Consider the following 12,917-nt stretch of genomic DNA (forward strand, 5'->3'; position numbering starts at 1 on the left):
AAGCTGTGCCAAGGGCCCTGCAATAACCCTAACTCCCTCAACACCCTGGGGTGGTGAGCATGTGGACCTGCTGATTTGAACACATCCAGCCCCTCCAGAAGCTCTCTAACCCAGTCCTCCCCAACCTGAGGTCTGGAGGTGTTCCCCTCAAGTCCGTCTTGCATCACGATGGGGAAGTCCTGGTCCCTGCACAAGAAAATGGAGGTGAAGAATTCGTTAAAGAGGTCTGCTTTCTCCTCTGGTGCAACCACCAGATTGCCCAGAGTATCTTGCAGGGGCCCCACATTTCCCACTGCTTTCTTCATCCTCCCTATATATTTGAAAAAGGACTTTTTATTATCTTTGATCTTGGACACTAGTCCTAGCTCTATGTCCACCTTAGCTTTCCTGACAGCCCCCCTACAGGCCCGAATAGGGGAGGTATACTCCTCTTTGGTGATAGCAACCCCCCTTCCACTGGGTGTACGCCACCTTTTTGGCAATCAGGCATTCCCGGACACCCTTGGTGAGCCAGGAGGACTTTCGGGCACTTCTGCCCCCCTTGCTTCTTGTTAGGATGGTCACCCCTTAGGCCCTGAGTATCGTCTCCTTAAGGACCGATCACTCATCTTGGGCACTGAGCTCCTCTGCTCTCGAGAACCCCAGCACCTCTCCCACTAATCTCAACATATTGAAGTTGGCCCTCTTGAAGTCTAGGGCTACTGCCTTGCTGCAGGCCCTTGGCACCCTGTGCTGGATAGTGAATTCCAGCAAGCGATGATCGCTATCACCCAGGTGGTCAAGGACCTGGTGGTCAAGTCAGAGTTGCCAGTAAAGTGGGCCCACACTGATTGCACCTGAGCTGAGCATGTGGCTTAACAGCTTTGGTATTTCCTCCAGAGTGAAGGCAACAATGTCAGTGTGAGCTCAGACAGAAGCCAATCTGGCTGACCCACTGCTAAGGTCAGCCTTCCCCAAATACAGAATGGCTGTTATAGCAGAATCCACTGGAGGGAAACAAAACTGCTGTCTCACTTGTTGGGTGCCCAAGGTCTTCCTAAATCCACATCAGCAAGTGGCTGAGTGCAGCGGCTGTGACCACCAGAGCTGGGGGGGGAGCACGAGACAGTTTTGTTTTTCTGCAGTAGAAGCCTGGGAAAAGATCTGCCAATTCCTGTGAGTCCAGCATAGGAAGGCAGGGGACACATTTCTGTAGGCAAATACCAACAACCAGTCTGGTTTACAGCTCCATTAAATGTAAGACTGAACCATGCCATAGCTCTTCCACTAATAAATCACCAGCAAGTCAGCACAAGTTGGTGTCCTACCAACCCCTCAGACTCTGCCACTAGAAGCTCTCGCCTGAATTACACATATGACCTTTATCAGCCGTTAAACATTTTGTCCCACTGGCTCCTTCCAGGTTGAGGACAGCAAAGAGACTCCAACTTCACCCACCTCTGGAAAAAAACCCCAGCTAAGCAGAAAAAAGGGAAAAACCAATCCAGGCTGAAATGTTGGTGCTTCCTATCCATCCCCAAGGGGTGCCATCATACTATGCTGCTGCCACCACGGGGCACTGCAAGCTCAGATACCAGATGCAGCGTCAAACCCGGAGCAGGATCTCTCAATGGATCTGAGCTCCTGAGCAAGTTCTGCTTCCTCCTGCAGACAGCAGGGCAGTGGAAGGTGGATGGGGGGCCAAGCTGTTGTACAGCAAAGCTGATGGTCAGTTTTGTACCATGCCCCCGTTCCCGACTTCTCTCCTGCTCCCAACACACCCAATGTACCCAGGGTCACAGGAACCTTGACACTGGCATCATGGCAAGTCACTTCATTCAAGGCAAAGTATCCAAGCCTGAGCATCTCCCCTCACCATGGAAGAGGAGCATGGTGCCAGCTTTAATGATCCACAGATTCTACAACCTCTTAATTATTCAGGTCCAGAGAAACAAGAACAGGAACCTGTTATTGCTCAAGACAGCAATGGATGCAACATGTGTCCTGCAGGGTCACCAAGGGCAATTGTTTCACCCTGCTGAAATGTTTGCCCTTCATGACCCTGCTGTGGGAGGACACCAAGGGAAGGGCCCAAGTTGGCTCCCAAATCCCAGGAGGAGGTTGCAGGCCTGTTGCTTCCAAAGAAATCTGCCAAAGGTTTAAGAATGACCTAGCTCCACATCATCATAACACTGGGACCCCATGCTGGTGGGCTTGGTCACATCTAGGATCGGGGACGTCCTTTAACGCAGAGCCTCAGTTGTTGAAAAGTATAGCAGCTCTGGATGAGCTTTCACATAACCAGGATGTCAAGGCTGCTGATAGACATGAATTTTTATAAAACCAAAAAAACCCATAAATTGCCTCTTCCAGAAGAGTGTGTTAGTTCAGCCTGGCTCCACAGTATCTGAATGGATCAAATCAGCTATTAGACTGGGTGCTTCAATGGGGCTGTTTTGGCACTCTGATCTATACAGATGTTGGGCAAGCCAGGTCCAGCTAACATAATACCTCTTCTCAGCATGTGCTGGGCTCAATATGGGGCATGCTAAGTTTAATGTAAAGTGCCATTTGGTTTTTTTTTACGTTTGTAAGCAGCCCAAGTGTTTAGAGTTCAAGGTTGGCACTTCCACATCACTCGCCAACATGTATTTTAAAAAAAAACTTTATTGGAAAAAAACCCCAAAGTTATTTACAGTAGTTCTCGTTCCATTTTGCTCCATAAGTTTCATTAAAGGACTCCTTCCCTCCCCATGCTGCTTCACTCCCTTGCCACATCCAAAGCCAACCAATCAGGGCAGCACCATGATGATACAGGATAAATCAGTGTTGCTCCTGTGATAGCTGAAAGCAGGACTGTGGAAGCTCTGCTTGCTCCCTTCTGCCACAGACATCAGCCCCCACACCAATCAGCCAGCCTGCCCACTCTCCCAGGGCAGGGAAGGAAGCAGAAGAAAGGAAAGCTCCTTTGACTGACGTGTCCTTCTAAAAGATCAAAAGCCTGGGGATGAAACAGCCAGGAATTGGGCACTAGATTAGGTCTGCACCCTTTATCCTTGGGGGGGTGGGGAAGGGGGCAAAATAGGAATCATGAGGGGAAGTAGTGAAAAGCTGATGGCAACTGTCCTTCCCCAGACACACCCCATCATGACAGCACAGAACATGCTATGCATGATTACCAGGGTAGGAAGTTTCCAGACAGTGCACCAGCTGTCCTTCTGCCTTGAAGGGAACCCAGAGGTAGATTTTGCATTGCCTCGCCCCTTTTGAGGTCCTGTGCACCAGCACATGCTGGGACTAAGACATAAGTGAAGCCAGAATGCTCCCATTTCACATCTAATATGCACCGATGCACAGTACTGGAAGGGGCAGACCAGAGAAGCAAGTCTCTGGCCTGTCGGAGAGACATAGGAAGTGGGATGTCCAATTGCTACAGACAGCATTACTTGCAGCTCCTGATTTCTCCTTTTTACTCCCACTGGGAAGGTTACTTAAGAGATTCCCCCAATAAGCTGTCACTTTTGCCTTTAATGTCCTAAGTTCCACAATGCACTGCTCTTTTCTATTGCTTACAAAATCTCCTGTCTGCAGCAGATGCGGATGCCAATAGCAAGTTGCAGCATCGTATCCTGCTAACATTAATATCTATTCATGCAACATAATAATTAGGCTAATAACCTAGGATTAGTGTTTCTCAAGATAGATAGGTATGTATATAATCACTATTTAACTTACATTTACAGTGAAACAGTAATATTTAAACACAGGGACATTCACTGACCCAGGTTGTCCCAGCTTCCATTCACTCTTGGCTCAGAGCCCAAGAGCTGCAATTCAATGAAAAGGTGCAAGTTGTGTAACTCACAGCTATTTGGATTCATAACCGCTCTGCCTGCAGTTTGTGACCCAAACCTGCCCCCACCAGCTACTGCAACTATTCATAGGACTAAAGATGTTGGTTTCTGTTTTCCTTGTTGTCGTGGCCATGGTAAGGTAAGGATGTGCCAAATTCTGCAGCAGATGTAGTGCAGGCTCAGATGCCCTGCAAGACCTGGCCTTTTGCATAAGCCAGCTGGCCACTAGAGATCACCCACCAGTGTAGCAGTACCTACATTCAACATGATGAAAGCAAGGCTCCAGGAAACTCCAACCAGCGTACATTTCATAGGCAGTTTGTCAGCTTGCTGCTGATTCAAAGACAACTCTACTTCTCAGGAAATGCCTTGCTCATTCCTTAAAAGGGAGATGCAGCCTTACACAGACTGAAATATTACGACTGTAGGAAGAGAAGCAGATACTCCATATCCGAACAATATCCCCTTTCCACCAAAAAATAAAAAAGGAATAAAAAAAATGGTACAAAAATTATTTCACAGTCAGTCAGGTTCACCCCACTTTCCCCACCCACACTGAAATGCCCTCAGCTGCTTCTGTCAGCGTTTCTCTGTTCCATGATACCATATGCACATCTTCAGTTGGACCTCAAAAGAAACACAGGGAAATGGGGGGGAGCTTTAAGAAGAAAATAATAATTAAAAAAAAAAAAAGGGAAAAAGAGAGAGTCACAATCAGGAAATGTTTCCAGCACATAAAATTGCTAAACAGCACCTCAGAGTTTTTACTGGCAATATACAGAACCCTAATATATAACCTTAGGGCTTCCAATTCATTCCACGCAAGAGAATGCCACAGATTTAATGTTTCCAGTTAGTTCCATCTTTGCCCCTCCAGGCCACAGGGTTATGAGCCAGCTGGCAACAAAATTCACAAAATGCGAGGAAAACTGAAGCCAAGGGGCAAATCCAAAAATAAGGAGAACTTTTCCTCCCAGGCTGCATCAAAGAAAAGGTTCTTTTCATCCCCCATGTAAGATGAAGCACTGATTGGACCTTTGTTACGCCAAGAAAAAAGAAAGTTAGTAGGCGTTTCAGAAGGGAAACTCTGTACAAAGTCTAACATTGTAACAAACAGGTGTGGTACTAAGAGGTGTGAAACTAAGAGGTCATGGTCACTCAGCTAAAAGCCTACGAGATCCTTCGAAGGAGCTGAGCTGACCTCCTTTGGGCACCTTTGGATAGAAGTGATGCCCTTGCCATCACATAAGAAACCCAGGTTGGAAAGGAAGGTGGAAGCCATGTGATAGCTCCAGAATGCAGTGACGCTGAATGAATGATATAAACCCTCCCCCACCATGAAGATGCTGTAGCCCCTTGGGAGAGGGAGTCTGCTTTTGAGATGAGCCAGCTTGCATAGATGTGGATGCAGTCAGATTCATTAGGTCCTGCTCCTGGTGGGAGAAAGCCTGAGCTCAGCCCCCTTGGGAAGCGGATCCTCACTGCAGAAAACAATCCACCTGTCAACAGAGACCAAACCAGAATAACCCTAGTAGAACGGAAGGAAAAACAGAGCAGCAGGAACTGGCCTGAGGCAGGCTACTTGGAGACTGGGGCAGCCTGGGGTTCCATGTGCAATGAGGGGGGCAGCTGCCCGTTCTGCCTCTGAGATTCCAGCTCTGCCGCCTTCTGCAGCGCCACTTCCACCAGCAGCTGAAAGCTGCTGAAGTCCTCTCCAAACAATTCAGGGGGTGTGGGGGGCGGCGTGTTGAAGAGTCCACTAGTAGGGCTGGCTGCATCCGTTCTGGCCAGCAGCGCCATGGTGCTGTTTGTTGTGCCCAGGTGTGGCTTGGGGTGGGGGTCCAGCTCCACCCGCTGAAAGGCGGCCTGCTTCTCCCGCTCCTTGCTGTGGGCGCTCACTACTGTCACGTTGCTGGCCAGCGTCTGGGCAGGGTGACAAATCATCTGTGGGCACACAGACATGGACAACACCTTGGAGGGAGCCGTGGCAGCTGAGGCCATGGGAGGCACCACCAACACCCCAGAGCCTGTGGTAGCTCCCCGTGGCAGGGTCATGTCTGACGTCTTGCCCCCTCGGCGTGAGATGGTGAACTGGTTGGGGTCTTTGCCATCCTTGCGAAGCATGTCAGGGAGGAGACGTCGCCTGGCATTGATGAACCAGTTACAGATCTGGGGAAACACAAACACAGCTCGGTCAGACCGATCCCTACTGTGAATCGGCAGGCAAGAAGCCCTGGCGGTCTGGCAGCAGAACAAGGCAGGCCTCCATCAGAAAGGAGAGTGATGAGCAAAGCCCTCAGCAACAGCTCAAGACCACTGTTGGCCCAGCCTCTCCCCGCTCTCTGAGGCTCCTCTGCAGAGGGCAGGCTGAGGTGCTGCCACCTGCCCTCCCTCCTTTGGCATTTCAGTTGAACACAACAGCTTCAAGTTGTGATAATGACTGCACAGAAGACCCCATCCCAGCCAGCACTGTCCATTTTGGGAACGGATGGCCCCAAAGGCAGAGTCTGCCTGGCCACCTTGTACTTTCAGTCTGCTAGGTATCCTCTAGGCTCACCTATCATAGAGGTGCTAGACAGAATGCAGCCCTGAGATCACATCAGAGGCAAGCAGCTTGCTCTTCCCCCAGACAAGCATCAGGCTGAAGAGCAACAGCATTTGATGGAAACACAGCTAATGAGACAAGTGGGCCCAAGGTACAGCTCAGGACAGTCACATATCTGCAGGGCCAAGTCTGTGTTGGGAATGGACTTGTCCCAGGTGGAGCCACTGGGCTCTTTCATCCGCTCTAGGGAGAGTTTCACTTCTCTGGGAATTCCCAGTTACACAGACTCAGACTGGGACTGACACAGCCAGTGCCACTAAATAGACTTCTTGGAGTAGCAGTGATTTACAAACAGCTGCATCTCTGCTGAGGGAGCTAGAGCTCTGCTGCAGCGCTACAGCAAACATGGTCCTGACCCCTCTCCTACTCCCAGTAGAGGCAGTGAGATTTGCCAGGGATTTCAAAGGGAGGTGGACTCACCCTAAAACAAATGCGGAGCCTGGCCAGCCCATCCTGATAACCAGCTGAGCCATTTCAGAGAGCACAGGACTACTGCATGGGAATGGGCCAGACAGAGATCAGGAGACTCACTGCAATATCAGACCACAGGTGTTGCAGGTAAGATGGAGGGAGAAATAGGAACTCAGCTGATCCAGACCACCAACCACCTGCACACTTGTAACCTGAAAACACACTGGCTGCTTGGCCATGCTGTGGGCTGCCCAGCCAACCGAGGGCAAAGCTCAGATATTCTTTCAAGATTCCTAGCATGCCTTCTTCCCTTGCGCCAGATCTGATCAGGAGGATGCAGTCTTTATATAGAAAGACTCCATCTAGCTCAATAGGTTTATGCATTCTTGGCCAGGAAGGAGACAGAATTCCTTTGTTAAAATAAAGAAGAAAGGAACTTTCTAAATAGACAGCCAAATTAACTAATGTGTTTGCATGCTGAGATACAGGTCAGCAGCACTTGGACAGGGAATACATGCATCAGTATGAGGACATATCGCTTGTGTGACAGTCTATGTTGTGCCTTCCACCCCAAAGCACTTTTCAAAGTGTACATGAGCCAGAATCCTTCTACTTGTCATGGAAATGCAGCCACCTCTAGGATACAATGCAAGGGCAGTTAACTGCAGATTTGTTTAATTATTTGGGGGTTTTCATTACCTGAAAGACCAGAACCCTGAGAGACTATTAATACTACAGTGGATTACAAAAATGATACTCTAACACTTCCCTGTATTTTGCCAAACAGCAAAGCTACAAAAAAAAGTTCAAATAAACTTTTGAAAGTATTTATTATATACAAATATTTTATTATATAAAGGTGCAGGACTCTGACTTTATATTTTGGAAGTTTTTAGGAAATGCAGTTTGTTCAATTCCATTTACAATGCACTGTTCTACACCTTGATATAAACATAGATAGATTAAAGCTACTGTGTTCTTCACAGAAAACAATTAGAAGAGTATAAATCACAAAGTGACTAATCTCTCCCAAATATTCCCCCTAGGGTCAAAAATCCCACAACTTACTGCAAGTTACAGCCCTTATGATCTTGGAAGGTTTTTTTGTCTTTCAAACAAGATTTTCTTAAACGCCTGCAAACAAGCCACTGTTATCCTAACCACATACATAAATACACCCTCCCCCAATCTCATAAGCCTCAAGCTCCCTCTGAAGTCTGTGTCAGTTCTGTGGGAGGTTTCAAAGATCAGAGAGAAAAAACACATTAAGTTCTACTTTGATTTGCTTAAATGGTTCCTTCCAGACCCATTCCAGGTCCAATCCTGTGCTCTCACTCAAGGGGAAGTCTTGTTCTGGATTTTACTGCTAGGAGGACTGGGCTCTATAAATACGTTCTAACCTTCTTAAAGGTTGATAAATGAGACAGACTCCTCAGATAAAAAGTCCTGCTGGGCTTTGCCCCATTTGCCTGATGCAGGTTGCTCAGTTTGGACACTACAACTAGAAAGGGAGGTGCCTACAAACAGCCACATACAACATGGGTAATAAGTAAAGACTAGATCCTCAGATGATTTACAGCAGCCGAGGCCTGGGCCCCACAGGAGAAAGCCAATGACTGCAGTCAGCCACACTTTCCAGTTGTTATATACAATGCTGTTGCATGTAGATTCACACCACAGGTCACCATCAGAAGGGGGGAAAAACATGAACGCATGTGCACCTACACACACACACACACACTCTTACTTGTTAAATGAACATTAAGGTGCAGCAGGTTCTGTAACTAGCCAGCTAAGGCAGGGCTTAACCACCCAGACAGGCTCTGCCTTACACTGTCTTCCCCCATAAAAATAAGTCAACCTGCCTTTAAAGTCAGCATTCATTCTACCCTAGTACCAGTCCCGTCCCCGTGTCCCTGGAAGCCACTCATAGCCGTTTCACAGTACTGGCCTGACATGGGAGTCCCCACTTCAGCCTTCACAGTATAAGACTTATGTGGATGCATGGGTAACGTACACAAAGCCTGCTGGGCTCCTGGAGATAGTTTTGGTTTGGTTAGGGAGGTGGTACAGAAGGAAAGAAGCAGCGCGGGAGGAGGGAAGGATGTTAATGCCAGACCCACAAGCTACAAAGCTTGCGCCGAGTCCCAGGTTTCCTGGGATCAGGCACAACATTCTTATCTCCTTTGCAAGAAGAGAGATACATGGCTTCCTGGTTTCCCTGGAGATCAAGAGCTGCTGCTCACACGGAGTCAATTGTTCCAACTGGTATTCAGCTCAAGCTGTATCTGCTTCTTTCCCAGACCTGAGGAAGGGCATTTTGTGCCTAAAGGCTTGTCCAATTTCTCTCCCAACTGCAAAATCGGGCCAATAAAAGGTATTACCTCACCTCACAAATCTTGCTTCTCCCACTGAAAGTATGTCAGCTTCTAGTCCCAGAGCCGAGAGCCCAGGGATTTAAAAAAAAACAAACAAACCACTACGCGCCTTTGACTGAGTAGTGCCCAGTATTTACTACCAATTTGAAGAGGCTCCCTACAAGCCCAGGCAACTGGCAGGGGAGTTAAATGAAAACATCATGAGAGAAACTCTAGTGCCCTCTATCCAGATGCCACCTTTGCCAAATGCAGTGTGCTCAGTGTGCGGATAGAAGGAATTTGTGCCCTTGGGCCTACATCCATTTGGTTCTCTGCAGTGGCAGGGAAAGAGGCCTGCTCAGATCCTCCCTACACCCTGGATTTGCTGACATCACATCTGGATGTGACAGCATGTTTACTTCAGAGGCATTCCTCCCTGCCCCCAAAACAGACCTATAGCACAAGTGGGAAGAGGGGATAAGAAAAGCAAATGGAAAGGGCAGTCTGTTTTGAGACGGGGCTCTGAGCACGTTAACCTAGACCCTCTGTATTGTGTTATTTACAGCCAAAAATATTCACTTTATCTGATGCACAGAAGTGCTACTAGGCCAACTGCTTCCACACCAGTCACACAGCTTTGCTGCAGCAACTTCTGGGTACCCAAAAATAAGAGGAATCACACTCTGTATAGCTGGCCACCACAACCAGGCATTGAAATGAGGTGACAACTGTGCACCTGACTGGCTTGAAAATCTGGCTCTTCAGCCTTTCTGCCAGAGGGACCCAAGTCACCTGTACAGCTTCAGAGCCTTGAGCTTCTGTTTTGTTCTCCAATGAGTTCTCTCTTTTCACACCAAAAGAAAAGGGTCAAGTGGCCTGGTCCAGCTGCTACTGTATTGTCTCACAGCTGTCATAGGGAGCAGGGCTCTGGCCCTTGACTGCCCTGCTCAGCATAGTCACTGTCTTGGTCAGTATGCAATTCAGTGATTCTCATTTACAACAGGATGTGATGAAGAGGAGGCACTTTGCTTAGAAGCTGGCACTGATCCCTTGGTTCAGTGAGCCCTGTGTTAAAACAGGGCAGATCTCTCTTAAGTCAGATATACAAGAACAAGGTCAGCAGTCACTTCTGGCCACTGGAAAGTGCCTTGAGGTCAAAACTTGCGCAGCAGCCCCCTAGCCAGACCCCAACTACGGCAATTACAATCTGTCCACTTTGCTATCACCCTTCCAGCCATTTGCTCCTTGTTTTGTCCCATCAGATGGCATTGCTCCCTTCTATTAAAAAGCTACTCTGCTTCAGCCCAGGGGTGGCTGCACTACAGCAGAAGGCAAGGAATCCCAGCACACAGTGTGTGGGGTGCTAAGGAATTAAGTGTGTAGGTGGCAGCTCTCAATAAGCCTCACACGGACTGGTGGGTGGCTGGGCCCTACACCCATCCCAGGGAGCCTGCTGAGTTAAGCCCCCCCCACTGAGCAGCCCCCTGGTTTGTGGCAAGGAGCTCTTGGCCACCCCACTGCAGAAAAAGCCTGCAAAAACTTGTGCCACAACCACCAAGACACTTGTGTCAACAGACGATGCTCTAGTTCAGGTGTTACATATCTGGCACAGCCTCCTGGTGCAGCAGGTGAGTACAGACCTGAAGACCAAGCAAGCAGTACAACTCCTAGCACAGTTAAGAGGATCCCCTGCCCATCAGGTTGCCAATGCACCCTCTCAGCATCATCCCTGCAAGCAGAGATACAGCTGTGACCTCACCATTTAAGAGGGGTCCAATAAATAAGGAGGATGCCCTGGCACAGATCCTAGTGAAGGAGATGGGTTCCCCCCTTCTGCCTATGACTGCAGCACAGGCTGACTTCTCCAGGACTGGCCTGCTGAAGCTGCAACTTGCAGTCTCTAGCCTGTTTCTGCAGGATCCTTCACACAGCCCTACCCAACCTTAGCACCATGATCTGGGCTCTCTAGGTGGGCATCCTGAGAACAGCCTAGGAGAACCCAAGTGGCCAGTGGCTTACTGATGCTGGGGAGATGTCAACTCATTTTTTGCCACTGAAAACAGGTGTTTAAAATAGTTGCTCAACAAGCATCAGTAGCAAAAAAAACAAAAAAAAGGTGACACCCTGCCCTAGGCACCCCTCAGTTGAGCCAAGTCCTCCTAAAGTGAAATGATTCACTCAGACCAGGTGTGAGCAAGTGGGTGGCACAGTCCAGCCCAGCCCATCACCTCAGCTGCAAATGCTTCCCCAAGAGCTCCTCTGGGCATGGTGAAGATATGCCTCAAATCAGACCACATTCACCCCTGCCCTGTGATAATAATTACACCCTCCTCACACACAAAGAGGCTGGGGAAAGGAAGAAAATGCCTACCACATAGTGGTCTAATTGAACTGCGAATCCCTACCCCATCCATCTCTAGTAGACACTACTCAGTTTGGGCAAAGGAGGCTGCATCTGACCTGTAGTCTATGAATGAACTGGGCAGTCAAAGACCTGGGCCAGGCAGTGGGGCCTACAAAAGCCCACGAACAAATATCTTGCAAACATGAAGGCTGCAACCCGGTCCCACAGCCAAACACTGCTCCTTTCCAGCCCCTACTACTTTGAGGTACAGCTGCACTCCTGTACTACATGGATGGGTGATTTATGTGCATGCAGTATGCAGCAGGCCTCCTGGGACCCCCGAAACATGCTGCAATTATGAAAGTAGCTGTGCATCTCAACCTTCTTGGCCTGTTTGCTTCTGTGAAATGGGTCTCCTCCCACCAACATGTCTCTCAGGAGTGCTACATTTAAATTGTTTGTTGATAAACCTCACCAAGCTCTTTCAAAGAGATCCCCTTGACCCAACACGAGTACAAGGGGTAACCACATAAAACATCCTTGGGCAGCACCAGGCCCCTATCCCAGCCTACTGTGCTGCCCCCCTCAGCCTGCACAGCTGCCAGGAGGGCAGACATGGACAAGAGAAGTCGAGGCCTGGCACATTCTCACCTGCAGCACCGAGAGGTTGGTCTGTCCGGACAGGCTGAGCTTCTCCTGCTCAGAGGGGTAGGCATTGAACCTGTGCTCGTACAGCCAGTCTCGGAGGATCTTCACCGACTCTTTGGGGAGGTTCCCCCTCCTCTTCCTCTTGCTCGACTGCGACAAGTCCAGCGACACGGCCCCGTCGTCCTCCCCGAGGTCGCTATCCGACATGGCGCAGCTGCCCACCAACCTCTCCGAGGGAAAGCCTGGCGAGGTGGAAACCAAACAGGGACCAGATCACAGGGCAGTTTACTGCAGCAGCACAACTATGGGGAGTCCTTGAAGCTAGAGACCTAGAGCAGGGCAGCTCCAGCCCATCTCCACTGCCTGTTTTCCTCCCGCCTCCCACTTACGGGGCTCCTGTTCTACCGCCTGTCTGGGATCCAGGGGCCAAAGCCTGAGCCCCAGAGAAGCTACTTAGTGCCTGAGGGGACAGGAGGGAGACACCAGGCCACTTGCCCCAGCTCCAGCGCGGGCCGAGACAGAAGCACACGCCTCGCAGCTCCAGCGCCTCCATCCAGCCCTTGGCGGACCCGGGGGGAGCGGGCTCGAGGCCCGGGCTCAGTGCGCAGGGAAGGGGGCGCGACACCCGCTGCCCGGCCGCTCTCCTCAAAGCCTGCTCCGCTCGCCCCAGGGCTGCCCCGCCTCCGCCCCACGGCCCCCGCCAGCGCTGGGACCCCCGC

General features: G+C 49.8%; 1 protein-coding gene across 4 annotated transcripts in view; it reads right to left on the bottom strand.

The window, feature by feature from the left end:
- Positions 1–3,040: 3,040 nt before the first annotated feature.
- Positions 3,041–12,917, bottom strand: part of TGIF2 (TGFB induced factor homeobox 2) — an 11,242-nt gene continuing 1,365 nt past the window's right edge. For 2 of the 4 annotated variants that reach the window (XM_019513063.1, XM_019513064.1), the window contains exons 2-3: positions 12,202–12,440; positions 3,041–6,002 (exon numbers count right to left, since the gene is read on the bottom strand). In XM_019513063.1, coding sequence (XP_019368608.1) covers positions 5,412–6,002; positions 12,202–12,440 — 830 coding nt within the window. In that variant the 3' untranslated portion in view covers positions 3,041–5,411. Of the gene's footprint in view, positions 6,003–12,201; positions 12,444–12,693; positions 12,909–12,917 lie in introns of those variants that run through there. The other 2 variants (XM_019513065.1, XM_019513062.1) reach the window with 2 other exon arrangements.

The sequence above is a fragment of the Gavialis gangeticus genome, unplaced genomic scaffold, assembly GCF_001723915.1.
Source record: "Gavialis gangeticus isolate Ggan-Ray unplaced genomic scaffold, GavGan_comp1, whole genome shotgun sequence".
In the NCBI taxonomy this organism is placed as follows: Eukaryota; Metazoa; Chordata; order Crocodylia; family Gavialidae; genus Gavialis; species Gavialis gangeticus.